The 27,749-nt window shown below is 51.4% G+C and overlaps 1 protein-coding gene across 3 annotated transcripts in view; it reads left to right on the forward strand.

Moving 5' to 3' along the window:
* Nucleotides 1-27,218, forward strand: part of EBF4 (EBF family member 4) — a 64,678-nt gene extending 37,460 nt beyond the window's left edge. The window contains exons 8-18 of one of the 3 annotated variants that reach the window (XR_005239227.2): nucleotides 15,469-15,550; nucleotides 16,316-16,433; nucleotides 16,533-16,666; nucleotides 16,760-16,886; nucleotides 18,934-19,022; nucleotides 19,151-19,216; nucleotides 19,315-19,492; nucleotides 19,587-19,775; nucleotides 22,841-23,025; nucleotides 26,117-26,192; nucleotides 26,411-27,218. Coding sequence is in view for 1 of the 3 variants with exons in the window: in XM_007962154.3 (XP_007960345.2) it covers nucleotides 15,469-15,550; nucleotides 16,316-16,433; nucleotides 16,533-16,666; nucleotides 16,760-16,886; nucleotides 18,934-19,022; nucleotides 19,151-19,216; nucleotides 19,315-19,492; nucleotides 19,587-19,775; nucleotides 22,828-23,025; nucleotides 26,117-26,187 (1,252 nt within the window). In the remaining 2 variants the exon portion in view is untranslated. Of the gene's footprint in view, nucleotides 1-15,468; nucleotides 15,551-16,315; nucleotides 16,434-16,532; nucleotides 16,667-16,759; nucleotides 16,887-18,933; nucleotides 19,023-19,150; nucleotides 19,217-19,314; nucleotides 19,493-19,586; nucleotides 19,776-22,827; nucleotides 23,026-26,116; nucleotides 26,193-26,410 lie in introns of all 3 variants that reach the window. The other 2 variants (XR_005239226.2, XM_007962154.3) reach the window with 2 other exon arrangements.
* The last annotated feature ends 531 nt before the right edge of the window (nucleotides 27,219-27,749 follow it).

Genomic DNA, 27,749 nt, shown 5'->3' on the forward strand with positions numbered 1-27,749 from the left:
GTTAATTTTTTGTATTTTTAGTTGGGACGGGATTTCACCATGTTGTCAGGACTGGTCTTGAACTCCTGGATTCAAGCAATTTGCCTGCCTCAGCCTCCTAACGTGCTGGGGTTATGGGCATGAGCACCACACCCGGATTGTTATTAGATACATATGCTTGTAATTGTTATTTCTTTCTAATGATAGACACTTTTATCATTGTAACATGTCCTTCTTTGTTTCTCATAATTTTTATCTTAATGTCTATTCATAAATTATTATAGCCACTCCAGCTATCTTTCAGTTAGGGTTCACATGATATCTCCTTTTCCATCCTTTTATTTTCAAAGCCTTTTGTACATTTGAATTTAAAATATGTCTCACATATACAGCATATAGTTGGATTGCATTGTAGTTTTCTTTTTTTAATCCATTCTGCTAATCTCTGCCTTTTAATAAAGAATTTCATCCATTTATATTTAATGTAATTGCTGATAAAACAGGATTTATGTCTGCCATTGTGCTGTGTGTTTTCTTTTTCTTTTCTTTTTCTTACTTTTTTTTTTTTTTTTTTGAGACAGGGAATTATAAAGAGTTCCCTATATCCCCTACCCCCACAAATGTGCAGTTGTCTTTTAAATTAGATAGGAAAACAAAGTTGTTACAAACAAAAATACATTTATACTCTCTTTTATGTTTACCCATGTAATGACTTTTACCAGTGCTCTTTATCTGTTCATGTTAATTCATATTACTGTCTTGTGTTTTTTCATTTCGGACTGAAGGGCTCCCTTTAGCATTTCTTGTAGGACAAACCTGTTAGTGATGAATCCTCTCAGTTTTTGTTTATCTGAAAATGTCTCAATTTCTCCTTCATTTTTGAAGTTGATCATTTTAGAAGTTGATAGTTTTGCTGGACATACAATTTTTTGGTTGACAATTGTTTTCTTTTAACACAATATGTCATCTCACTGCCTTCTGACCTTCATGGTTTCAGAAGTTATGTGGTGATCTTATTAAGGATTCCTTATACATGACGAGTTACTTCTCTCTTTCTCTCATTACTTCCCAGATCCTTTCTTTTTCTTTGACTTTCAAAAGTTTGAGTATGAGGTGTCTTTGTATAGATCAGATACTTTGTGTATGTCTTTAGTTCATACTACTTGGAGTACATTACTGAGCACATTTAGGAAGTTTAGGGGCATTTTCTTGAACATTTTTCTGTCCTGTTCCGTCTCTACTCTCCTTCTCAGATTCCCATTATGCATATACTGGTATGCTTGATGGCTCCCACAGGTCTCTTAAGCTCTGTTCATTTTTCTTCATTCTTTTTTCTCTCTGTTCCTGAACTAGGTAATCTCAATTGGCCTATATTCAAGTATAATGATTTTTTTCCCTTCCACCAAATGAGATGTGTTGTTGAGTTCCTCTAGGTCTTTTGGCTTCCATGGGCCACACTGGAAGAAGACTTGTCTTGAGCCACACATAAAATACATTAACACTAGCAATAGCTGATGAGGAAAAAAAAAAAAAAAAAAGGAAAGCAAAAAAATCTCATAATAAGAAAGTTTACAAATTTGTGTTGGGCTGAATTCAAAGCCAACCTGAGCTGCATGTGCCCCATGGGTCGGAGGTTAGAGAAGCTTGTTCCAGGTGTTTTTTAAAATTTTAGTTATTGTTCTTTTCCATTTCAGAATTTCATGAGTTTTTAAAAATATAATTTGAAATCCTTTATTGATTTTTTTTGGTGTGACTTCATTCTCATACTTTTCTTGAATTTTTAAAACATAGTTTCCTTTAGTTCTATGAACATATTTATAATTGCTCATTTAAAGTCTTTGTCTAGGCCAGATGCAGTGGCTCTGTGTATGTGTTAGGACATGCCTTCAGTGCTCCAGCAATTTACAACTCTGCTTTGACCTTCACTTCCTGCTTGCTCAGGCCCTTGGGATAAACCAGAGGTGAGAGGAAAAAAGGCTTTCCATGCCTTTTTTGCTCATGTGCCTCTCCCTGCACATATGTATAGCTTTCTAGATCTCCAGGAATATGTCAGAGCTTTTCAGAGCCCCCTGTGAACATCTTATTCCCCACTTTTTCCTTTAAAATATTATGGCCAAACTTTTGTTTGCCCCCAACTTGTATTGCTGCCTCATGTAGCTGCAATGTTAAGCAATTGCCACTGGTTTTCAACAAACACCCTGAAGATAGGGCCTTTTCCACTAAGTAAGTTCTGAATCAGGTATAAAGCCATCAGGGAGTTGCTAGAAAGGTTAAAGAGTGGAAACTGACTGGGAATACAGCTTGTTGAGAGGCTCCAAACCCACCCTACCCCTTCCTGTGGTTGCTAGCTTGCTGGTTTTTACAGCTACAATAGTGATTGCGAGGTAACTGGTCTTCAACAGGGCTGGGGAGTAGGGGATGGGAATAGCGCAAATTAAAACACCACAAAGCTTTCTGTTCTTATTACAACTCAGCCATTTTTCTTGCCTCAATGTTCCTTGAGTTGTTGCACATATTTTGTTAATTTTCAGGGTTCTGATTTTGACCATGTTTGCCAGTGTTCTTGTTTCTTTATGGAAGAACAGATTTTCAGAGGTCTTTACCTAGCAATTCCCAAAGTCCTGTCCCTGTAATTGTTATTTCTTACCTGGGCACAAGTTAAAAGTGACTTGGGAGCTTTAGTCCAGCATTCATCCAGTCACAGTGATTTTTGACTCTTGAATTCCATCATGAATCAATTAGCACCTGTTGTGGGACTGGCACTATGATGGATGCTTGGGAGAAGAGAGGCTTACACAATGATCCCTGCCCTCTGAGAGCTTACAGAGCAGTTGAGGAGACAAATATAATTATGTAAACAACATTTTATAATTTTGAAAAAAATTTGTGTACTCGAAGAAAGGTCAGTAGAGATTATCTATAATTACATAGTGATAAGAAGAAATAGAGAACAATGTAAGGCTTGAAGACCACACTGTCCAATAGTACTTTCTGCAATGATGGAAATGTTCTGTACCGACCAATATGGTAACCAATAGCCACACATAGTTAGTTATTGGGCACTTGAAATGTAGCTACTGTGACTGAGGAATTGAATATTTAATTGTGTTTAATTTAAATCAAATTTAAGTAATAACACATAGTTACTGTATCTGACATCACAGCTCTAAGACTTTGCTTGATTGGCCCGGATGACCCTGTGGTAGGGGTGGGGAAAGATCCCCTCCCATGGGAGGCTCATAACTCTTCTCTGGCTCCCAGAGATAGACAGGAGCTGGGGGCTATGGACACTCCCTGGCATGTAATTGTGCCTGCTGCCTGGTGGGTGTTGTTCAGTGACACTGTTGGAAGAGTTTAGGTCTGAGCCACTGGCAAAGGTAAGCTGTGGTCTACTCTATTGGGGGAAAATTTAGACCCTAGATCAGGCAAATTACAAGTAGAATTAGATGAGAAGGAGCTGTGGGAACTTCAAAAGAATCAGCCCCCTTCCTAATCCACTGGTTAATGCAACATTCCCTGTTTTCCTCTATAGCCACAAAACTAGCCCAGTGTCATCCATCTCCTTCCACCCTTTCCAGCAGGATCTCCCACACTCATGCTGCAAGCACAGACTTCTGTCCAGATCCATTCTGGCAATCCCCCTTGAGGTTCCAGAACCTCCCTGCTGGGTCAGTGCTGAGGTGAGACTGAGGTCTTCCCTCTTGCCACCTGAATTCACTGCACTTCCTTCCTCACTCTCCCCAGCCCCCACCACTCTTTTCAGAGCTGAGAGCATTTCAGGGAGGAAGAAGCAGAGGGGGTTCAAGCGAGATTCACTCATGTGCTCTGAGGATCATATAGGCTGAGATGCCAATCATAAGGACAAAGGTCTCCAAAGGACCCCTAATGAAGAGGAAGGACTTATGAGGAGACCTCTGGGCAGCCAAAGCCAAACTTAGGGCCAGACTGGCCCCCATGCTGAGACAGGAGTAGAGATTTGGACAGTGCCTCCATAGAAAATTGGGGAAAGAGGGCCGGGCGCAGTGGCTTACGCCTGTAATCCCAGCACTTTGGGAGGCCAAAGTGGGCAGATCATGAGGTCAGGAGATCGAGCCCATCCTGGCTAACACGGTGAAACCCCATTTCTACTAAAAATACAAAAAAATAGCCGGGCATGATGGTGGGCATCTATAGTCCCAGCTACCCTAGAAGCTGAGACAGGAGAATGGTGTGGACCCGGGAGGCGGAGGTTGCAGTGAGCCGAGATCACGCACTGCACTCCAGCCTGGGCAACAGGAGCGAAACTCCATCTCAAAAAAAAAAAAAAAAAAAGGAAAGAAAAAGAAAAGAAAAGAAAAGAAAATTGGGGGAAGAGGGGAACTGCAGGCACGAGGCAGCCTAGGAACCATAATAGGTGGATTGGAGGCAGCTAGTGAGTGAACCGCCTGCAACTTGAATAATAAGCTTTCTCCACAAAGTGGAGAGTTATTGAGGGTTGGGGACTCAAGCCAACCTGGGATGTCTGGCTATGTAACTTGGAGCAAGTTCTCACCTCCCTCAGCTTCAGTTCCCTAATGTGTAAAATGGAGCTGACTGATGAGCCTCCTGTGATTCTGGGAAGGAGAGGACGCTGTGGAGTTAGTAGGATGTATTCATGCAGTGCCCAGCACAGTGACCGCCTCAAAGTCATTTCTTACCCTCCTGCCCCCCACCCTTACCAATCATCTTAGAGTAAGTACAGCTGAGCCTAGATGGCAGCAAGAAAGTTCAGGCCGGGCGCAGTGGCTCACGCCTGTAATCCCAGCACTTTGGGAGGCCAAGGTGGGCGGATCACTTGAAGTCAGGAGTTTGAGACCAGCCTGGCTAACATGGTGAAAACCCACCTCTACTAAAAATGTGAAAAAAAAAAAAAAAAAAAAAAGCCGGGCGTGGTGGCGGGCACCTATAGTCCCAGCTACTCGGCAGGCTGAGGCAGAAAAATGACTTGAACCCAGGAGGCAGAAGTTGCAGTGAGCCAAGACTGCACCACTGCACTCCAGCCTAGGCAACAGAGTGAGACTACATCTCAAAAAAAAGAAAAGAAAAGAAAGAAAATTCAGGGTGAGAGCCAAGGAGCAAGGAGGAATGTCCTGCCTCCAGTGTCAGAGCCCACGGTCAGGGGTAGACATCCCAGGCTGGGATAGGTCTTTCTCTGAATAGGAAGGGGACACTCTCACTTGGCCTTCTGTCTGTTCTCTCTGCCCTGGGTGCTTGGTGAATTGTAGAAGATGCCAGGCCTTGCTAACACCCCCTACCCACCTCTCACCTGATTCATAGATAAGAGGTGCCAAGGTATCTAGTCTTGGAGCCCAGGGCTCACCTCCACCACCACCTCTGCCCAAGGCCAGAGGAACCCACAACTTCTTTCCTTCAGACTCCCAGCTTCTCCTTTAAATCTCTGTGTGACTCACAAGCACCCCTTCCAGCTCTGTAGCTTCTGCTGCTGTCCATGCCCCATCCCCCCTCCTCCCTCCTTTTTCTCTATCTCTCCTTCTCTTCTGTTCCTCCCATGGACTCTGATATCCTGCATTCGCAGAAGACTCCCCAGGCTTGAGGGGACTTGTGTGGGTGTGTGTGTACATCTGTGTCCACACAGGCACACACCACGGTGACCATGCTCCAGCCCCTCCCTGCCGCTGCATGTGGCATGCCCAGAGGCCTCCCATTAGCAACCACTCCACCCTTCCTCCCCTCCCCTCAGGCCTGGTTTGGGGGAAGTGGAGTCACTGCCACTCTTGGTGGGCAGCTGGGGGCCCCTTAGCAGTCTCTCCACCCCCCTCCCCTTCTCCTCTCCCCATGCCCAGCCCTGAGGTTTGGAGAGCCTAGTAAGTGCCCTATCAACATGTTAATCAAATTACTTAGGAGCTAAAATTGACGCTGTTCATTAATTATACAAGATTATGCTAATTGTGCATGCAAATGCATGCAGGGGAACAGAAGGTGTTCAGGCGCATGGTGGGCCATTAGCATAGAGGATGGGGTGCGGGTGCATTGGCATGCTAATGTATGCGCCCTGGCTATTTATAGTCCCCCAGCCCATCTGCACTGCAGCCACCTCTACCCGGGTGGGGATCATGGTGGCGAGGCCAGGTCCAGGCCTGGCAGGTGGCTATGGCCTTGGGGACAGTCTGTCTTGGCTGCTACCACAGGCTAAGACCAGGAAGCAGCCTGGGTCAACCCCACATGGGCCTGAACTATTGCAGTAAGCTCCTCATTCCCCTTCCCTTCTCTAGCCTAGGCCCTTTGGTTCCTGTCTCTGCCTGAAGGGAGACATCCCCTGCAGCCTCCCCATCACCCACAGGGTCCAAGTCCCGCATGATTTGGTCCCAACCCTAGGCCCCAAGCCACGCTGCCCTCCTCAGTCTTGTTAGGCACCACAGGACGAGTGAGCCGTCTGCCCCATGGCAGAGCTGTTAGTCCCTTTGCATGGAGTGCCCTGCCTCCTACTTCTTGGTGAGATCCTCCAAGACCCAACACCCAAGACCAAATAGGAGCTCTAGGAAGCCTTCCACCTCCCCTAGGCAAAATAAGTGGCTACTGCAGATTACACTTGGCACATCCTCCTGCCATGCCCACCACTCGGTCTTCCTGAGTTTCTCTTTCCTGTTGGATTGTAATTTCCTTAAGATTTTGTACAATGTCCCAGTGCCTGACACATAGAAGGTATTTAATAAATCTTTTTAAGTGGGTGTATGGAATGAATGAGGGGATGAATGGCCCAGCCATCTGTGTCCTCCTCTGTCCCTGAGCTGAGGGTAGAGAGAGGCAGACAATGAAAATGCTGGAAAGCCAGAAACTGCTTCAGTTTCTTCTGAGGATCATGGGAGTCCAAGACAAATCTTTTAGGATAAAAATTAGCAGAGGATCCCTCTCCCCTTATTTCCCCATCTCAGGCTGCAGTGCCAACTTTGGGCTTGGAAACACATATCCAATTTAATCTACCCTTCACTCAATCTGCTGTCTTTCCCAAGGCCTTCACAGGACACACTGTTGTTCGGAACACCCTGCCCCAGCTTGTATTTCCATTCACTGCACACCTTCTTTCTAGATCTGCACTGTCCAATATGGTAGTCTGGAGCCACATGTGACTATTTAGATTTATGCTGATTAAAATGGCCGGGCACAGTGGCCCACGCCTGTAATGCCACCACTTTGGGAGGCCAAGGCGGGTGGATCACCTGAGGTCAGGAGTTTGTGACCAGCCTGACCAATATGGTGGAACCCTGTCTCCACCAAATAACAAAAATTAGCTGGGCATGGTGGCAGTCACCTTTAGTCCCAGCTACTCAGGAGGCTGAGGCAGGAGAATCGCTTTAACCCAGGAGGCGGAGGTTGCAGTGAGCTGAGATTGGGCCACGGCACTCCAGCCTGGGCAACAGAGCGAGACACCGTTTCAAAAAAATAGATTAATTAAATTAATTAAACATTTAATTTAATTTAAATGTTAATGAAAGTGAAATAAAATTCAGTTCCTCAGTCGCACTAGCCATATTTCAAGTAGCCATGTGTGGCTAGTGCATATCATTCTGGGAAAAGTTCCCTTAGGGAGCACTGTAATCTAGACATGCTCTTCCTTGCCCCTGACAGTCCTATAGTGGAAAATGCACTTGGGCTCTCCTTCCAGCTCTTTGACTTACTGACAGCTTTCTCTTTGGAAGTGAGAACATAATTTCAGCCCTAAGTGTCTCATGGGGATGCAGGGAGGAAAAAGCTGGTGAAAAGCCTTAGCTCTGTGACCTAAGGTTTCTTAGGATGGGATTCCTGGAAGCAGAGCCTGAGATGGGGATTCTTGTGGAAGAGGTTTATCGAAGGAGGGCTCTCAGGAGAAAAGGAATGAGCGCAGAGGGAGCTTAATGAGGAGGTGGTCTCAGCTGGAGTCTAGCGTCAGCCTATCCCATGCGGAGGTCTGGAGTGTGAATGGCCAGAGAGTTGGTCCTCCTTGTAATGTCAATCTGTCATTGGCTGTGGGCTACTGGTGGGTAGTATATGCTCTTGGCTGAGGGTAATTCTCAGATTAACTCAGGGCAGCCGTGAGTCATTTGACCATCTACACTGCAGCTGGGGCATGAGGGAATCAGGCAGGCATCAATTCACTGTAGAGTACCTGGACGTTGTCTTCCAAAAACAGCTCCCAGCCAGGCACAGTGGCTCATGCCTGTAATCGCAGCATTTTGAGAGGCTGAGTCAGAAGGATCACCTGAGCCCAGGAGTTTGAGACCAGCCTGGGCAACATACTGAGACCTCCGTCTCTACAAAAAATAAATAAAATTAGCTGAGCATGTTAGTGTGACCTGTAGTCCCAGCTGCTCAGGAGGCTGAGGTGAGAGGATCACTTAAGCCTGAGAGGTCAAGGCTGCAGTGAGCCAAGATCACACCACTGTACTCCAGTCTGGGCGACAGAGTGAGACCCTGTCTCAAAAAAAAAAAAAAAAAAAAAAAGAAAAGAAAAAGAAAAAGAAAAAGGCAGCTCCATCCCACTCTGCCTTCCACCCCCGCCCCCCGCGAGAACCTAGAGTTTAACAGTGGACTCACATCAATTGCCTTCATACTTGCCCTCTCAACTGAGTGTCTCTTTTGAATAAAGCACTGTGCTTGGGAAGTTTACTTTATGCAATGGTGTCACCCCTGAGAAGTAGTGTATAAGTTAAATGTTTGCACTTCAGCCATACTCAACCCAGAATTTGCTTCTTTGGTAGGAAATATTCCATGGACAAGAATTTTATTTTCATTTCATCTTGAGCTGTTTTTACGGGGAGGAATAAAAAGCATTTATAGACATCATTACGAAGGCTAAACTAAGTTCAGGATGTAGTAAGGTGGGTGTGCGGGTGAACTACTCTGAGCTTTCCTTTAAGTCACAGGCATCAGAGTCGTGATGCATAACTACTACCCTTTAGGTGCTTCATTAGTTGGATGACCACTGTTCACAGCTCTTCTTCTGGCCTTTCATTAAAGCTTTTATTGAGAATGTGGAATATAGGCAGAATGGAATAACGAAACCCCTATAGCCCCAATGAGCTAGAACAATTTTTAACTCTTGGTTCCATTGTTTTTTTAATACTGAAGATCTTCTCGACTGACAGCAGCAGTCACAATAGCCAAAATCCCAAAACTAGGAGCAAGAGGACCCGAGTTTGTCCTTTGCAACCCTGTTGAATTTGTAACCTCGAGGAAATCCCCACAACGTAGCTATCCTGGTCCCCACACAGCCTGCCTCTCAGAGCCGCTTTTGAAGTACCAGCCTGAGTCAGCCTCTGAGAGCCCCACTTACAAGGACTTCTAGGACTCTTGTCAGCATCAGTGGTTCATAAAGACCCGTGTTCATATCCTGACTTCGGCATTTACTATGTCTTTGTAGCTTAGCCTTGGTTTTCTCATCTGTGAAGTGGGAATGGTTGCAGACTGACACCACCTGGGCATCGACATCACCTGGGGGATTCAGCAAGATGATGCCAAAGTGACAAACTCAGCAGCATTCTGGGCACTTGCTAAGCTGCTAAGTGCCTGATGGGTTAGACCTGGTTCCCTGGTTTTTTGTTTGTTTGTTTTGTTTTGTCTTATTTGTTTGTTTGCATAGTTACCTCCCTAATGGATTTTATGTGTAAGTCATGCTTGTATTTATGGTGTTTTCTTCCACTAATCCTAATGGAAACTTCTGGGACTTGGCCTTTCCTTTACTCCCCTTTCTGTGGGGTCTGGATTAGGAAGCCATGCCCTCAGCCTCATGGCCACGGGGGGATGGCACTGGACACTGGTCCTGCAGTGCTTACCCTCCATGGGGATTCTCAGGTCAGAGAGGGCTGTGGACTTGGGCTCACTTTGCTCCCCCCCACTCCCTGCCCCCTGCTCCCATCCTAGTCAGGAAAAAGGGGCTTTCCTAGACTCTCTTTCAGCCCCATAGGGCCAGGAGTGGGGAGGGCTGCTCAGAGAACACCCTCAGGCTCATCCAAGCTTTAGAGGTGGGGGGTGGTTCCATGGTGACAAGCAGGGCTTCAAGCCCCTCAACAAAGTTCACATCCCTTCCTGCCTCAAGTCCCTGCAGGGTGTCCCAGGCCCGGAACCTTGTCCTCACTTACCCAGCCCCTGCCCAGGCTCTTTTCTTTCAAGGGAAGCACCTCCGTGCAGCTTCCACGTCCACGTGTGCTCCACATGTGTATATGTCTCCCTGCAGCTCCCCTGCCCACGGGGCCTCTCACCCTCTCCCAGTCCCCAGCCCCCGCATCGGGCCGTTGTGCAGACATGGCTTGGAGGACCTGCTGCCCCTCCTTCTTCTTCCCTGACTCCATTCTCATCCTTCCCTGACTGCTCAGGTGGAATAAAGCGTCACCCCCTTGGCGTCAGCCAAGGGAGAAGTCCGCTGGGTTGTCTTCATGTTTGCCCTTCCAGCCTCCGTGGTGTGTCTGTCTCCCCCTGGTGGGCAAAGAGAGGACCAGGCAGCTGCACCCGGAGGATTGGCAGTCACTGGTCCAGGGGAGAGGAGGGACACTGCTCCTGGTTCTAGACCCCAGCGGAAGTCCTCTAATTCCAGGTCCAGCCTTGGAAGGCAGGAGCCTTCGGGTGCCGGTCACCTTTGCCAAAGCACAGTCTTCAAAATGTCAAAAGCATGAGTCTCATACAAATTGCTACTGAGCATGTGTCGAAGTTTTCTATAACTTATTGATGAGGAAACCAATGGGATGACAAAGCTGATTCAAAGAAGACGAAGAGAAACTGACTGAAATATGTGTGAGTGTGTGAGTGTGCGTGCGTATATGGAAAGGACTGGAAGGGAGGGAAGGAGAGGCAAGGGATTGTGTGAAAAATACTGGAATAAGATTGCCAAATTAGATACAAAGTTAATGTCCGTAGGACAATTTTATCAGCTTTAGGGCTTATTTCTCCACCAAACAGAAAGTATTTACTTCTCCTGACAAATATCATTTGTTTCCAAGTCATATAAATTTGGGGGAGTATAAATTCGCAGGGTACAAGTGAAAGTATACAATGTGTGGTGATCCAATCCGGATATTTAGGGTGTCCATCGTGCAGGTACAATACATTTTGGCTAAGTATAGTCACCCTACTCTGCTATCAAACATCAAGTTTATTCCTTCTATCTTGCTGTTTGTTTGTACCCTATAACCCACTTCTCTTCACTCCCCGCCCCCCAACTCACCCTTCCCAGTCTCTATTATCTGTCTTTCCATGCTCTACCTCCAGGTCATCAAAGTTTTTAGCTCCCACTGACAAATATCATTTGTATCTTATCAGTTTTCTACAAATTAGCACTTAACTTTACAGTCTGTGCTCCAATCAATCAATAGTAAATGTGAGTCACTTTCTCCTAGAGACATACACTCCAGAGAAGCATTGTCCAATATTAATATAATGCAAGTCACATATGTAAATATGCTTTTATTTTATTTTATTTTTTCTTTTCTTTTCTTTTTTTTTTTTTTTTGAGACAGGGTCTCACTCTGTCACCCAGGCTGGAGTGTAGTGGTGCAATCTTGGCTCATTGCAACCTCCACCTCCCCCGTTCAAGCAATTCTTATGCCTCAGCCTCCCGAGTAGCTGGGACTACAGGCATGCACCACCTCTCCTAGCTAATTTCGATATTTTTAGTAGAGATGGAGTTTCGCAGTATTGGCCAAGCTAGTTTCAAACTCCTGGCCTCAAGCCCACCTCGGCCTCCCAAAATGCTGGGATTATAGGCATGAGCCACCGAGCAGGGCCTCAAGTCACATATGTAATGTTAAATTTTCCAGTAGCCACAGGAAAGTAATACAACTAATTATCACAATACATTTTATTTAACCCAATATATCTAAAAGATGAGCATTTCCACATGAAATCAACATAAAAGATTACTGATGAATTATTTTATATTCTTTTTTTTCTAAGTCTTGGAAATCTAATGGGTATTTTATACTTACAGCACATCTCAAGTTCGGACTAGCCACACTGCAAGGGTTCATGCCACATGGGGCTGGCGGCTATAGTAATGGGTAGCGCAGCTCCAGTGCAGTGGTTCTCAAACTTCAGCATGCACCAGCATCACCTGGAGGGTGTATGAACGCAGATATGTGATTCTGACTCAGCAGGTCTGAGGTGGGGGCTGAGATTCTACATTTGTAGCAAGGTCTCAGGTGACACTGACACTGCTGGTCTTGGGGGGTGGTGCAGGCTTTGACTGGGAGCAGCCTCGTGGACTACCAGCTGGAAGGGAGTGAGGTTTCAGCCGCACCATGGATGGCTTCGACTATGTGCTAGCTCTGAGGACAGGCCCAGAGGGAAGGGAGAAGAGGACTGACCCTCAGCTCCCACCGCAGGCCATGGCCTTGTGCAGCTGCTTTTACTCACCCACACTCTGCAGGTAATGCTAGCCAGGCTCAAATACTGAAGTGTCCCCACAGTCAGAGGTGTTGGCAGGGCCCTAGGGATCTCAGGGAGGGGTGGTCCTTGAAACCTAGAGTGGCCAGAAAATGGTGGCTGGCAGGGTGTGAGAATTGGTGTGGACCCAAAGGACAAATGAAACCTGTACTGGAAAGGGATAGTGGGAGTGGGAAAACCTGATGAGCAAAGGCTTGGGGAAGGGCCAGTGAGGGAGCAGGAAACCACAGCCTTGGGGAGGGTGGAAGTAAAGGATGTCCCAGAGGCAGGACTAGAAGGTGTCATGGTAGCCTTCAATCGCTACTCTCCCTTCATGGGTGTGGAAGGATTTACCTACCCCAGGTCACACAGAGAGTCCAGGCCTGGCCAGAGCCCCTATCTTGGCCCCTTCCCAAGGACCCTTCCTCTTGATTCTGCAGTTTTGAGTGGTGTGGGGTGCAGTGGGCACATGTGTCATCTTCTAGTGCAGTCCTATGCTTGTCGCATCTTCAGTGGTATCCAAAGGTGAGCCTTCAGTCCCTTTAGGACACAGACCATGACCCATCCTGGTGTTTTTTCTAGCACCTGCCAAAGGACCGAGCACACGAGTACTTAATTTAAATGAACTGGTCTGCACTGTGTGTGTGAGTAGAGAGTCTGTATGCTGTCACATGTGAATGTGGGGCATGGATGAGGAACATGGTGCACATGTGGGTGTAGTGTGTTTACACCATGGGGTGTCATAAGGGGTGTAGGGAGTGATTACTATAGTAACTAATAAGAGAGAAATGGAGTGCATCCACTGTGCAGGTGTACCTCTCAGGAGCACTGGAGGTGTCTGCACCTCGGGGTGACCCATAGGGGTATATATGGCGACTACACATTGGGGACTACTGTTTGGAGGCATAATAGCTGTGTGCACTGCAGGGTATCCTGTAGGGGCAAATGGATTGTCTGCACTGTAGGGATGCACCATTTGGGAAATATAGGGGTGCCTACTGTGAGGGAACATGAAAAGTGCTGAGAATGTAGACAGAGGCAGGACCCCAGGGACAGGTATCTCCAGGAAGGTGACTGCCACCATCTCCCAAGGAGGGGCTGCCTGCTGGGGACATCTCAGTTCCAGGACTGGTCCTTACTCCTCCCAGGACTTGGGGACCTCCTTTTTGGGGACTAGGCTTTCAGGGCCTGTAACAAATCTTCCTCTGAACAGGAATTTAATGTTTGCAGACTTTGGAGGCAACTCTGGTGAATTAAATGAACATTCAAATTTGGGGTACATAAGTAGTACAGGAGTAACTATACAGTGGTTAAAGTTTCACCCCAGGTCTGGGATTCTTGTATTTGCTCTAGTAAATAGTATGGTAAAAATATCTCCCAATTGGGTGGAGGTAAAATGAGAAAGCTGGCTGACTGGAGAAACTCATACAGTGGCCTAGGAGGCTGTGCCACATGTCAGGACCTACTGCAGACGTTAGCCCCACGCTCTATGGTTTGTAAAGGGCATCGTCCCAGATGCTCACAGAGTGCTGTAAGGCATAAGGCAGATACTGATCATATTCCAAGTTTACTAAGAGTACAACAGGGCCGGGCGCAGTGGCTCACGCCTGTTATCCCAACACTCTGGGAGGCCGAGGCGGGCGAATCACCTGAGGTCAGGAATTCGAGACCAGCCTGGCCAACATGGCAAAACACCATCTCTACTAAAAACTACAAAAATTAGCCAGGCGTGGTGGCAGGCACCTGTAATCCAAGCTACTCAGGAAGCTGAGGGCTGAGGCAAGAGAATTGCTTGAACCTGGGAGGTGGAGGTTGTAGTGAGAGATGGTGAGCCTGGGCAACACAGTGAGACTCCACCTCAAAAACAAAAAACAAAAAACAAAAATAAACAAAAAAAAAAAACCAGGATTAAAAAAAAGAGTACAACAGCCAGAATATTGTCCATGGCTACCTTACTGGTGGGTAACAGGACCAAGGCCCCACCCTCCCAGCCAACTGCCAGGAAGGAGAGGAGGACCAAGTGCTCATGTGTTTGTCCAAAAAGCAGCCTCATCAGTGCATATGTGTTTTTTTCCCAATAACTCTATGTAAAAAAGAAGACATTCACGGTGTCTCTGGACCACATGTCTGACAGATACACCATGTGTATATGGTGGGTATGTGCTCTGTGTGATTAAGTTTTCCTACATGTATAATGGATATAAAATGTGTAGGAGGAGGATCTGCCATGTGGGAGGTGAATTTGCTGGGGGCATCTGCTATATGGTATGGCTTTACAGTATTTGCAATAACTATATTTTGAGTAATCATTTATAGCATAAAATGTGTATTAATGTATGTGTTCTGGGTATTTCCTATTTCTCTGTGCATATATTGCATAGGGCGGGTATACACCGTGCATGACGGGTACGGGCTCTGTGTCTGATTAGTATGCCGTGTGCGTGATGAGTGCAGGCTATATGTGGAGTACATGTCGCTTATGCTTGTGTGAAGGTTATACCCTGAGTGTGTGTGATGACTGTATTTTGTGAGTATTAGTATATAAGGCATAAACAGTGCCTACAAAGAATGTGCTGTGTCTGAGGAGTGTACATTGTGTGGTGATGGGTATACTCCGGGGAGGGATGTGTTGTGTGACAGAGGTACTATATGGATGATGAGCATATACTGTGACATATACACTGTGTGTGATAAGGTTACATTGGGTAAGTGTGCATACACATCACATACGGAGCATATGTTGTATGTATGATGGGTATACAGTGTGTTGGGTATAATGAGTAATAGGTATATGTGGTGTATATAACGGGCTTACTCTTTATGATGAATATATGCTGTGTGGGAGTGCTAAATACAAACTTTGTAGCATAAATAAGCACTGTGTGATCGGTACACTGTGTGTGTGGTTGTGCAGTGAAGTTGTCATTGCGATGGGTCTGGTTGGTGTGTATCGGGCACCCTGGTATATGCAGACCATAATGGGAATATGGGATGTGTGCCTAAGTGGGAGCAGGAAGAGGGGAGTCATCCTGCGGAGAGGAGGGATGGCAAGCAGCAGTTGGATCTTCACCTGTTTCCAGAACCCCCAGACCCTTGAGCCCACCGACCACACTGTTTCAGGTTCTTCCTCAAGTTTTTCCTCAAATGCAACCAGAACTGCCTGAAGAATGCGGGTAATCCCCGAGACATGCGCCGCTTCCAGGTGGGTCTGGAGAAAGGGTTTCCCCTTGCGACCCCACCCTTTCCTGATGGAGGGGAGGGGAGGGAGAAGGGAAGGCTGTGACCCTGCCACCCTGGGAAAGGCCTCCAAGGCAGACCTCTGCCCAGCCCTGTGCCTCCCCAGCCTGGTGCCTGCTGGGGGTGGGGCAGCTCCTTCTCAACTTATGCTGGCTGCCAAGGGAGGCTTCATTAGAGTCCCACTTAAGAAGATGCTAATTGTGACATTTTTACATGATTAACGACCCAGGCAATTTGCATAGCGTGAAGCGGAGAGCAGCTGCCCTTAGCACATCCCCAGCCTGCACACCCCTCCCAGTGCAGGGCGGGGGAAGAAGGCAGCCCCAGTTTCCTCCCCAGAATAGGGCAGGGGCTCCTGCTGATGGGTTCTCCGGCTGATGCTGCTCCCTCCACTTGCCTAAGACCCCATTCCTGCCTTGGAAGCCTGTGGATACAGCCCAGCATTCTGTGTATGCAAAAACAGTAGCCATTCTTTGCCCAAGGAGCCAGTTTTTTCAGGGGTCTTTATTTTTGTAGCGCCTGGGGAGTCAGTTCATCTGGGGGTGTCACCTAATCCAGCTGGCCCCCTTCCACCAGCTCAGACACTGCAGGACTGAAGCCCTCCTCCTCCCACCAGTGACCCTAAATTCCAGCATCCAGCCACCAGCCTCAAGGTGCTGGTTCCCCACCACATTCCCCTCCCGGGAGCCCCCGAGGGCCCCAGCCAGGCTGGCCTCGGCTCTCCCCGCAGGTGGTGGTGTCCACGACGGTGAGCGTGGACGGACACGTGCTGGCCGTGTCTGACAACATGTTTGTGCACAACAACTCCAAGCATGGCCGCAGGGCGCGCCGCCTGGACCCCTCCGAAGGTCAGGACCCCGGCCCAGCCCCGGCAGCCTCGGGCCCAGCCAGTCCCCAGGCCCTACCTCAGCGCGGTCCCCTGACCTGGGTCCTCTCCTGCCTCCCAGCTGCCACCCCCTGCATCAAGGCCATCAGCCCCGGGGAGGGCTGGACCACGGGCGGCGCCACCGTCATTGTCATCGGCGACAACTTCTTCGACGGGTTGCAGGTCGTGTTCGGAAACGTGCTCGTGTGGAGCGAGGTGGGCCAACCCCGCCAGTCTCCCCCTGGGCCTGGGGACTGGGCCCTCCCCTCGCCGGTGCGGGACCTGCAGGCCTCCCCTCTCCCCTCGCAGCTCATCACGCCCCACGCCATCCGGGTGCAGACGCCCCCGCGGCACATCGCCGGGGTGGTGGAGGTGACCCTCTCCTACAAGTCCAAGCAGTTTTGCAAGGGAGCACCCGGCCGCTTTGTCTACACAGGTAAGGAGTCGGGCGGGGGAGGGGAGGTCTAAGGTGCACGGAGGGAGCCCCACCCCGCGCACTGATCTCCGTTCTTGGAGTTAGGAGTTAGCCAAGATCTACGCTGTGGCCGCACCCCCAGGCGATGTCGGGCCACCGTCACCCATCTATGCCTGTGATCTCTCCACTCGCAGGACCGTCTTTCCGTGGCTCTGTGTGTTTCCCTCCCTGGCTTCTGGCTCCTTAGTCCCTTCCCCGGGGCAAAGTCCCCCCCACAACCAACATTCTTTCTCCCTTGGCCATCTTACCTCCTGAACACTGTGTCTCCCACCCGCAGACCCTCCAGGGTTTAGAGCCTCTCCAAAGGGATGTTTATTTCAAAGATGCCAATGGGATCACTGCTCCCCGAATCTTTTGAATCTTTTCTGGGTCTCTTGGTTCCCCCACGCTGCCCCAGGCCTCACTCTGCATGTACACGCACACACACATGCGTACATACACACCCCTTGCACGACGCCAGGGCGAGAAGTGAACACACGTGGAGAGGCAGTGTAAAACCCCCCAGCCTGGCTTTATTTGGCCGCTGGCCGAGTCTTCCCCATTTCCATCTTCCCACCCCGCCCCAGCTAAGCTACCCACTTCTCCTCTCCAGCCCACTGCAGTCCCCACCATCGCGCCGCCCCCCACACCGATGCTCACCGAGCCCTTTGAGAGACACTCGGTAGTGACCCTACTTACCCTCAGGGAGCTCCAGTCTAACCCGGAAAGGCTGAACAGAGAACCGCGTGGGGTGGGTGGGGTCACACGGTCAAGGGGCTGACAATCAAGGAAAACCTCTGATAGGGAGTGTCTGCTGAGCCCGACTGAGCCGAAACCCGAGGGCTTAGTGGGGAGGTTGACCTGGGGGAGGAAGGGTAGTTGCAGGAGAAGGAATGACAAGGACCGAGCCCCAGAAGTGAGTGCTTTCTCTTTGCCGGGAAACTAAAGGAAATTCACTAAGTCAGAATTACAGGTGAAGGTAGGGCTTTGAGACTGGTGGATTAGGTCGGGGCCAGGCTATCCGAAAAGGAGGGTGCAGGGAACAGGAAAAGGGGAAGGAGAAGGAGAAGGGCGTGGGGAACTGGGTCAGACGCACATACACACACACCCCTTGCACAACGCCAGGGTAAGCAGTGAACACAACACACGTGGAGATGCAATGTAGAATCTGGCCGCTGGCCGGATCTTCTCCACTCCATCCGCCCCAGCCCAAGCCACCCACTTCTCCAGTTGCTTCCCTGGGGTGCATGCAAACCTCTAGCCCTCAGATGCTGCAGAGAGTCCACTTGAGCCGTGATAAATGGAGATTGTTAAGTTTTTTCTTTTTTTTATAATAAACTCCTGATTTGACCAGATTGAAAGAGAAAACTCTCCATCGAGTCCTGTCCTTAGGACTATAACTCATATATGTATACAGTTTCCCTTTTTTTTTTTTTTTTTTTTTTTGAGACGGAGTCTCGCTCTGTCTCCCAGGCTGGACTGCAGTGGCCGGATCTCAGCTCACTGCAAACTCCGCCTCCTGGATTTACGCCATTCTCCTGCCTCAGCCTCCCGAGTAGCTGGGACTACAGGCGCCCGCCACCTCGCCCGGCTAGTTTTTTGTATTTTTTAGTAGAGACGGGGTTTCACCGTGTTAGTCAGGATGGTCTCGATCTCCTGACCTCGTGATCCGCCCGTCTCGGCCTCCCAAAGTGCTGGGATTACAGGCTTGAGCCACCGCGCCCGGCCAGTTTCCCTTTTTTCTAATCACAAATGGGTGCCGGTGTGTTCATGCCAAGCGCCTAGGGCAGAGGACAGAGCCTGGCCCAGTAAATATTTGTTGAATGAACAAACGAAGGAACTGAAACTTCCCTGAACCTCGCTGCCGGGTTTGCCTGGAGTTTTCCGGGGGACTTGGGCTGGGCCTGGTGGAGGGGGCTGCAGCGAGGCTCCTGGACTGGGCGCTGGCCTGCTTTTGGCGCCCTGCGTCTCACCCTGGGAGTGGGGGGCTGCGGGGGAGACGTCCTCCAAACGACGACCCCCTCCCCAGCTCTGAACGAGCCCACCATTGACTACGGATTCCAGAGGCTACAGAAAGTCATTCCCAGACACCCCGGAGACCCCGAGAGGCTGCCCAAGGTACTCAGAGGGGTGGGGCGGGGCTGAGGGTGTCCTGCGGGCAAGGGAGTGAGGAGGGGCTCCCGAGGGCCCCTTCGTCGCCCCCAGGGGCTGCCCCTCCGTCCCGCTGTCTCTCCCCCTGTCCCCAGGAAGTGCTGCTGAAGCGGGCGGCCGACTTGGCAGAGGCCCTGTACGGAGTGCCCGGCAGTAACCAGGTATGGCGCCTTCGCCCTCCTAGCGCCGCCGGGCCCGGGGCTCGCCAGCACGCGGCGCCCGCGGTTGTCTCGGCCGTACCCCCCTCTTGTCTTCGCAGGAGCTCCTCCTGAAGCGCGCGGCGGACGTGGCCGAGGCTCTGTACAGCACCCCCCGCGCACCCGGGCCGCTCGGACCCCTGGCCCCAAGCCACCCGCACCCCGCCGTCGTGGGCATCAATGCCTTCAGCAGCCCGCTGGCCATCGCCGTCGGGGACGCCACCCCGGGGCCTGAGCCGGGTGCGTGCGCCGCGCCTCCCCGCGGTCCTCAGGCCCCGCCACCGCCCCTTCTCCGGCCGGCGCCGCCCCCTGACGGCCGCGCTCTTTCTCGCAGGCTACGCGCGCAGCTGCAGCAGCGCGTCTCCCCGCGGGTTCGCGCCCAGCCCCGGCTCGCAGCAGAGCGGCTACGGCAGCGGCCTCGGAGCTGGCCTGGGCGGCTACGGAGCGCCAGGAGTGGCCGGCCTCGGCGTGCCTGGGTCCCCCAGCTTCCTCAATGGCTCCACCGCCACCTCGCCCTTCGCCAGTGAGTGTCCCCCGCCGGCAAGGGAAGGTCTGGGGCCGGGGAGCGGAACGGGGCTCAGCCCCGCCCCCGCCCATCCCGGAGGGGTTGAGGCGTGGGCGCCGTGAGAGTCGACCCTGGCTCAGCCCTCGGGGCCAGGCCCACCGTCCCCGCCTAGGACCTCCCCTACCGCGGGACCTCAACCCCACCCCTAGGCTGCACATCCCGGGGTCCTGGGGCCAGAGTACTTTAGCCTTCTTTGCGGATCCGTTATGCACATCGCTTCTAGGCCTCCAGTCCCCATGAAGTGGGCTTTAATGGGAGGCGGGCGCCCATCTGAAACCTGGGACACCGCCCCCTTCCCATCTCGCGCTGGGACTTGGGGAGGAGGCTGGCGCCGCCTGCCGGAAGCTTAAGGAAACTCAGGGCTCGAGGGAAGCCAGGTGCCAGCCGCCCCCAGCCCCCGGGACTCCAGAGGCCGGGTGGACGTGGGGAGGATGTGGTCCCTGCGATGTCGTCCGGCAGAGCGAGCGAATTCTGTGTGATCAGACAAAATTTGAGTTTCAGTGTCCAAATCAGGAGCTGCCGGGCATTCAGCAAGTTATTTCAACTTGTTTCCTCGAAGTCAAATAGGGTCAATTCCACCCCCTGCTAAAGGTTGATCTCGGATCAGAATGTGCCACTGTGCCTAAGGTCCAGTGTTTGATTTCGGAGACCCAGCCCTAACTGTGGGCGCTGACCACGTCCCATCTGGCTTCTTAGAGTGGGGAGCTCAGAGCTGGGTGGACGGGTAATGTCTGCGTGTCATGAGTGAGTGACATTCCAAACGGCTTTGATGCCTTATCATTTTACACTGCCCTCAAGACTCTTCCAACATCAAGTTCCAGATCAGCAAGTTCACAGGTCTTTTTAGCTTAGCTATTCAGCAGACATTTATAAAGCACCCACTGTATGCAAAGCCCAGGGCTTGGGGGATCCCCCCACTCCTGTCATGTGCAAGAAGCCTCCCTATCAATCATAAGAGAGGTTGTCCCTGAAGTCCCAGGCGACTCTGCAGAGCTGGAGAAGTGGTGAAGGCTGTCCCAGAAGGAACTGGTCATGGCTTTGCCCATGGTGCCCTCCCCTCTCCATGTCCCGTATTTGCCATTGCCGAGACTGCACTCTGTCCACCAGCCTGGCTTCCCTTGCAGGGCATGTGTCCTGCCTGCTGCTGTTTCTGGCTGAAGGCTTGATCTTGGCCCTCTCTGGCCTGGGCTCAACTTCTGGGACCCAAGGCCCCAAAAGCCAGAGTCCACATAGGCCATGGCCCTCTGGTGTCCCTCCCAAGGCCCCTGCCTCTCTTGGCTCTTTGCTCAGGCCAGGCTTGACTGCTCCTCCTTCCCTTCAGTTCTGGGGCAGTACCCTCACAACCTCTCTGTGGGCGCCCCCTTGGGCCAACACTAGTGGGGCCTGTAACATCAGTTCTTTCCCGCACATACACTGTGGTCAACAGTAGAGGAACACACTGCCGCGGTGTGAAGAAGCCAGCCCACCTGGGGTCTTCCGATTCAGCAAGAAGATCAAGAATTCTAGAGCTGCTTAAACCCAGCATCAGCTGGAGACACACTGGACTTGAGGGAGGGTTGGTCCCATTTCATGATACTGTCTTGATGAAGGCTTACCCTTCCACCCCCCACGTTCAAGGTGCTTTGTAGCCCAACTCCAAGGGATGTCATTCTCATTGAGTTTGCCAGAACCTTCCTGGAATGACATCAGAACTGTCCCAGCCAGAGACTCAGGGGCTGTTTGCTTGGGTCTCTCTTTGTTCTTCTACTTTAGCCACCAGCAACCGTGGAATGACTCGAAACTCCCCACACTACCTACCCAAGGTGCAAAATGCAGCTGTGAGCCCTGGGCATTAAGAGCTATAGTACATTTTCTGGCATTGGTCTCAAGCCCTTCATCAGGCTCTGGGGGCCTCTCCAGCTGGCATTAACTATTGTCTTAAAGGAGATGAGGCTGAGGACATTTGGAAGAGGGGCAGCTGTTGAAGGCATTATTGTATCAAGGGAAGTAGGAGGGTCCTCTGATGCCAAAGGCAGCCTTCTCAGGCTGTTGCTTTCTTCCAGGAAGCCCCACCAACCCCACTACCTGCTGCCTGGACAATACTCAAATCACGGCCTTACCGGTCTTTACAGGAGAGAGGCAGGGAATTGGGTTCAGATGAGAATGTAGAAAGGTGGGATCCAGCGATGCCCTGGGCCTGAGCCCCCAGGAGAGGAGGCTGCAGGAAGAAGGGGCAGGCAAAGCCTGTGTGCGGGAGGCTCCCTTGCCATTCCCAGGAGGGCAAGCCACAGCCTGGGTGGCTGGGGAGTTTGAGAACAGGAAGATCTGAGGATGTAGATCCCTGCACTTTGCTTTAAATTGACCAGCTGGAAGTGGGAGATTCAGGAGACCCCCCACCGGGCCCAGGCTGGAGATGACAAGGACCTGCATTAAGCTGTAAGGAAACAAAGTGCCCCAAGGTGCAGGGGGAGGTGGGAGAGGGACAGGGGAACATAGCGGACATTGGCAAGGAGAGCATATTTGAGGAGGAAGTTGGAGTGCTGTTTGTGATGTTGGACAGAGAGGCTTATAACAGAAGCTTGTGTGTTCCCCCAAACTTCATCCCTGACTGCTTGGTCCAGCTCTTCTGTGACTCCTGAACTATGACTCTAGCCTTGTCACCCCAAGGCTCATAGATGTTTCCTCAGAATCCCTGGGGTTTTCAGCAGAAATCCTGAAGTAGTCCAGCTGTTGCTCATCTCATTTTTGGGGGTTACCTCCCAGTGTTTGGTTTTATTGAATGTTCTGGTTTTGCATTTGTCTTTACCTGGTCTGGCCCTGTCATCCCCAGCCCCGAGAAAAGGTCTACAGAACCCTTGAGAAGGCAGGGCTGGCCCAGGACCCTCACAGCTCCCAGTGAGGTCTGAGCCTGGTACCTGGGTCAGCAGCCCACGTGGGGCCCCAGCCAAGCTGCTCACTCTGGTGCTGTCTCCCTGTTGTGTCTCCCACCGCCTTTCCTGCTGCGCCTGCCCCTCCCCGCCCCGCCCCGGAGTCATGCCCTCTAGCCCCCCGCTGGCAGCTGCCTCCTCCATGTCCCACCCGGCCGCTGCCCCCACCACCAGCGTCTTCTCCTTCTCGCCTGTCAACATGATCTCCGCCGTCAAGCAGAGGAGCGCCTTCGCCCCCGTGCTGCGCCCCCCGAGCTCCCCACCCCAGGCCTGCCCCAGAGCCCACGGAGAGGGGCTTCCAGGTGAGTGATCCACCCTCCCTCACTGTGGCAGGAAGGAGGGGCCCTTGTGGAGCAGCTGGGCAAGAGGGGCCCACTCCATCCACATCTCACCAGTGCCTCATGCTGACTGACCAGCTCTTCTTGGAGGATGGAGAGCAGGGAGCTCTGCTGGGGTCCAGGGAGGTCCCTCTGGCCCCCACTCCCCTGGCCTCCCAGCCTGGGATGGTCGCCACTCTGGATGCTCTCAGTTGACCACTTGGCCAAGGGAAAGAGACTCAAATCACAATTGATGAGGTCTAGAAATTACCCCAATCCCCATCCAGCTGAGCCCAGAGCAAAGACCCTCGGAGCTGGTGGGCTGCACGCCTGTACCTGTGCCTCCCTGTGTCCACCAGAGGGTAGCACACACCACTGTGAGGCACTGGGTCACTGACAATGGAAGGGGACTGACCTTAGACGAGGCTTAGCCCAGCTTCCCTCCCCACATTTTACAGATTGGGACTTGAGACCAAGTCATCTTCCCACATCCCATTCCTGAAATGGCTGTTCCCTCACTTTACTCACGTGCAGCAGAACCTTTGAACCAGTGGAACCTTTCCTATCCAAGTGGTGATTGGAAACTCACTGGGAGGACAGAGGAAGGGACTGGCTGTGGAAAAGGAGGAGGCAACAGGATGTGGGTGGGGCGGAACAGGTCTTTGTGTATGAGGATAGTGGGGGCCCAGGGCCAGTGTCTTCCGTAAGAGGCTTACAGGTGTTTTCTTATCCGGCTAAGGGATGCTTCCACAGGATTTCCTAGGACTCAATCTGGCACACAGCAGGTGCTTAATAAATAGTCGAATTATTGAATGAATATGAGTCAGAAGGGCACCGTTCACACCCACACAGAAGGCTGCAGTGCAGTTTGTGGGGCACTGATCTGGAAGAGGTTGGGTTAGAGCACGGCCTATTGAGTATTCCCCAAAGCAATAATGGGTCAGAGCAACAGAGCTTAGGAAAGAATCAGTGTTGAAATTACGTAAGTGGCTATTGAAGAATTTGTCAGAGCCTTTCATGTGCCAGGGTACATTGTGAACCTTCTAGGAAACAGGAGATGCAAATATATTTGAGCACAAAAATGTATTTTTCTAAGAGCATCTTGAGATTAGTTTCTGGGGAATGACCTTGAAATGCAGGAAGAGACACCCTCATTGTTTCCTCAGCCTGATGTGGGGGCTGATCAGGCTGGGATGCCTGTCACAAGAGCAAGGCCAGTGGCTTGGGCCCCAGAGCCATCTCCAAATCCAAGGCAGGGGCAGGTGGGGCAGCCACCAGGCTGAGGCAGGGGAGGGGGCTGTGGACAATGCTCTATGGAGCCTCTGTGCTCCAGGGTGCCTGTATGAGAGTCCGGAGACACTGGAAAGAGGGTGGGAAAGCTCAGGGCCTGGGAGAACAACTGAGGATAACACATGTCCGCAGCGTCTCGCAGAATCAGCTGTTCTGGGGGCAGTTAGAGCAACTAGGTGCAGCCCAGAAACTTCTGAGAACTGTGCTAATGCCTGCCCTGCACACAGAATGGGGCCCCTTCCCACCAGGGACCCTTCTCTGCACAGCTCAGGCAGGCCTGTGATGGTGACTCAAATAATAACAGACTTTTGTGCCAGGGACAGTGGGCGGGCAAGGGAGCTGCTAGGTGACCCATCTGGAGGGTAGAGGGTAGCCCATCTTCAGGGAAGGACTTGCCCAAGCAGGGTTTGAAGAAGGAGGCAGGGGTTCTTAGTTGAGGAGGAATGCCCTAGATAGAGAAGACCTCGGGCCGAAGGTGTGGGGGTGGGAAGGCAGAGATTTGGAGCCCACGTTCAAAACATTAATAACCTAACATGGCCGATTACAGTGGCTCACACCTGTAATCCTAGCACTTTGGGAGGCCGAGGTGGGCAGATCACTTGAGGTCAGGAGTTCAAGACCAGCCTGGGCAACATGGCGAAACCTCATCTCTAAAAAAAAATACAAAAATGAGCTGGGTGTGGTGGCACATGCCTGTAGTCCCAGCTAGTTGGGAGGATGAGGTGGGAGGATCACTTGAGCCCAGGAGATCAAGGCTGCAGTGAGCCGAGATTGCACCATTGCACTCCAATCTGGCTAGCCTGGACAACAGAGCAAGACTCTGTCTCAAAAATAAATAAATACATAAATACATAAAAACATAACATACAAATATATGCCAACAATTTATTTAACTCATTAATGAGGGACATAACAGGATGACAAAGCAGCTTAAAGTAGACGGTAAGAGACTGAAGCCAGTAAAACAAGGATGGCTGAAATAAGATTGCTGGCTGCAAACTGCTTCTACAGAGCAATAAACTTGTAACCTTTCTCTGGGGACTGTCTTTTCTACCAATGAGAAATCATCTACCATTTCTCAGCCTCCTCCAAGTGAACATCCATCCAAAGAGCAAAGCCTGGGCCCTAGCCAGTAGCGTGAAGTCAAAAGACGTCACATGCCCCAGAATAAGATGACTCTTAAGGTGGGCTTATTTGATAATGTTCTAGGTTGACTTTGAAAGGATACACAGTCACTTTTTTTGCCTTATTTCCAAGTATTGGATATTTTTTCTTAGGTGTGTCTGGAGCTTAGAATGTGAGGGATGGAGAGAACAGAGGGTCACCGATTTCTCCTGCCAGCAACGAGAACCATGGGAGGGAGTCAGGCAGGGGTGGGGAGTGGTGGAGTGATGAATTTCATAGGTTGGGGAGGCAGACAGGATGTGGGTATGTCAATCAGTACTCCTAGAAGCTGGCCTCTTTCCTTTTCTGCCCTGGTACATGTCCATGTGCTTGAGGAAGCAGATGGGCCCTCTGGAGGAGGCCACCCTGGGAGAAGGAGCCTAGGGTTGTTGCTCTCTTGAGGGAGGTAGGGAGCAAGGGCGTGGGCTGCATCCCCTGAGCATCTGAGAGGCACCCCTCATCCCTGATCTGCAGTGCTGCCCCGGGCCAGAGCTAGGGATGGCTGACTGCCTTCAGAAAGTGCTATATTGCCTGCCTGCTGTCTCCAGTCCAGAGAGTGACAGGCAGGTGGCTCCCCCGGATGGCACATGGCTTATGGCTCCTTTCTCCTTGACTACTACAGACCAGTCTTTTGAGGATTCTGACAAGTTCCACTCTCCAGCCCGGGGGCTTCAGGGCCTGGCATACTCCTAATTACGGTAGGTCTCTGGCTGGGTCTGGCCTCCCCACTAGCAGCCCCACAGGGATGGGGAGCTGGGGTCCAGGTCTTCCTCCCCAGGGCCCATCTATACAGCTTTCTGAGGTACATAGCCCACCCCAGTAACCCAAGCTGACCAGGTAGAGAGAAGTGGCTTCGTGTCCTTTGGCAGCCAGCCTTCCTCCCCGACCTTCTTCTCTCCCTCTCTCGCCCCACCAGGTCTGCAGCTGTTGTTCCCATGGAGCCCGGACTGGAGGTCCCTCTGGGATTCACAGCCATACCCTGGATGGTGGCACAGACAGATGCAGGGCTGGGGCCATGGGCAGACCTCAGCCCATCAGCGGAATGGGGAGGGGCCTTCACCCCATGCTCAAGCCTCCCGCTAGGAGCCCCACAGGCTTCTCTCGCCTCCCTGTCTTAGGGTGGTCAGAAGCCCCAGCACTGTGCAGACGCTCTTGGCAGGAGAGCATCCCAGGGAGGTGCTGGGATTGTGGGCCTCACTGTCTGGGTCTTGGTTCCTCTGAAAGAGATGGATCTTGTGCAGACCAGGGATGTCGGGTGAGGGGAGCACGGGATGGGGACCGTGGGAAAAAGGACAGCTCAGGGAGAAGTGACCTGGAAAGGTCCTGTTTGCATCTGACCCATCTCAACTGGCCCAACATCCCAAGTTCTGTGCAGCCAAAGGGCGGCGCCCCGCAGCCTAGGGAGGCCTGCCCAGGCTCCCATGGAGCTTCCAATAGCTGCTTCCCCCCGCAGCTGCCCCCACTTCCTTTGAGACCTGCACTCTCATGCTTGCCGCATCATGCCTCCCTGTGGGGGCTTTGGGCATGGAGGAGGCAGAAGACGGGGTACCAGGCCTCCTGTATTTGGATGTCTCATGGATTCTGGCCCACACACTCACAATGACTCTGGCTGGCCCCATGCAGTGGGCCCAGCTGCCCCCCAGGTGGCCTCACATTCTGCTCTGCTAAGTTTGGAGAAAACACAACAATAAACCAGATGCAGGTGGCGCCTGCCCGGCCTCTCACCTGCCTCCTTGGTGTGAGTTTGCTTTTCTCAGCAGCCATTCAGCAACTCTAGGGGCAGCTCCAAACCCTATCCCCGGGGAGCCCTCTTGCGCCTTGGGCTTTTTAAACAGCCCCTGATTTTGACTAAGCAAGTATTCCCTGCCCCACGTCTGTTCTTGGGGACTGTTGGGGGATGGGGAGCAGGCTAGCAGGCCTGAGCTCTGCCTGGGAGCATCATAGGGCCACTGAGGACTCAGTCGCCCAGCTCTCTGGTCAGGACCAAAGTGGTGGTTCTCCAGACATTGCTGAGAACCAGGACAGACCAAACCAAATTTGACCCAGATGTACAGAGGCTCAGAAATTAGATCCAATCCAACACAGAGGCTGCAGGGCCCTGCCTGGGCTGGGTGGGGCAGCTTGTGGTTTCCAGGGCTGTTTATCTGAGCCACACCCCAAACCCATCCCACCCCACGGCCCCCAGGCCTAGGCACCTTATGGCTCACCTGCCTCAGAGTTTGGGTGGAAGGAGGGTAAGGAGGCAAGATTCCTAT

Source organism: Chlorocebus sabaeus, chromosome 2 (genome assembly GCF_047675955.1).
Source record: "Chlorocebus sabaeus isolate Y175 chromosome 2, mChlSab1.0.hap1, whole genome shotgun sequence".
Taxonomy (NCBI): domain Eukaryota; kingdom Metazoa; phylum Chordata; class Mammalia; order Primates; family Cercopithecidae; genus Chlorocebus; species Chlorocebus sabaeus.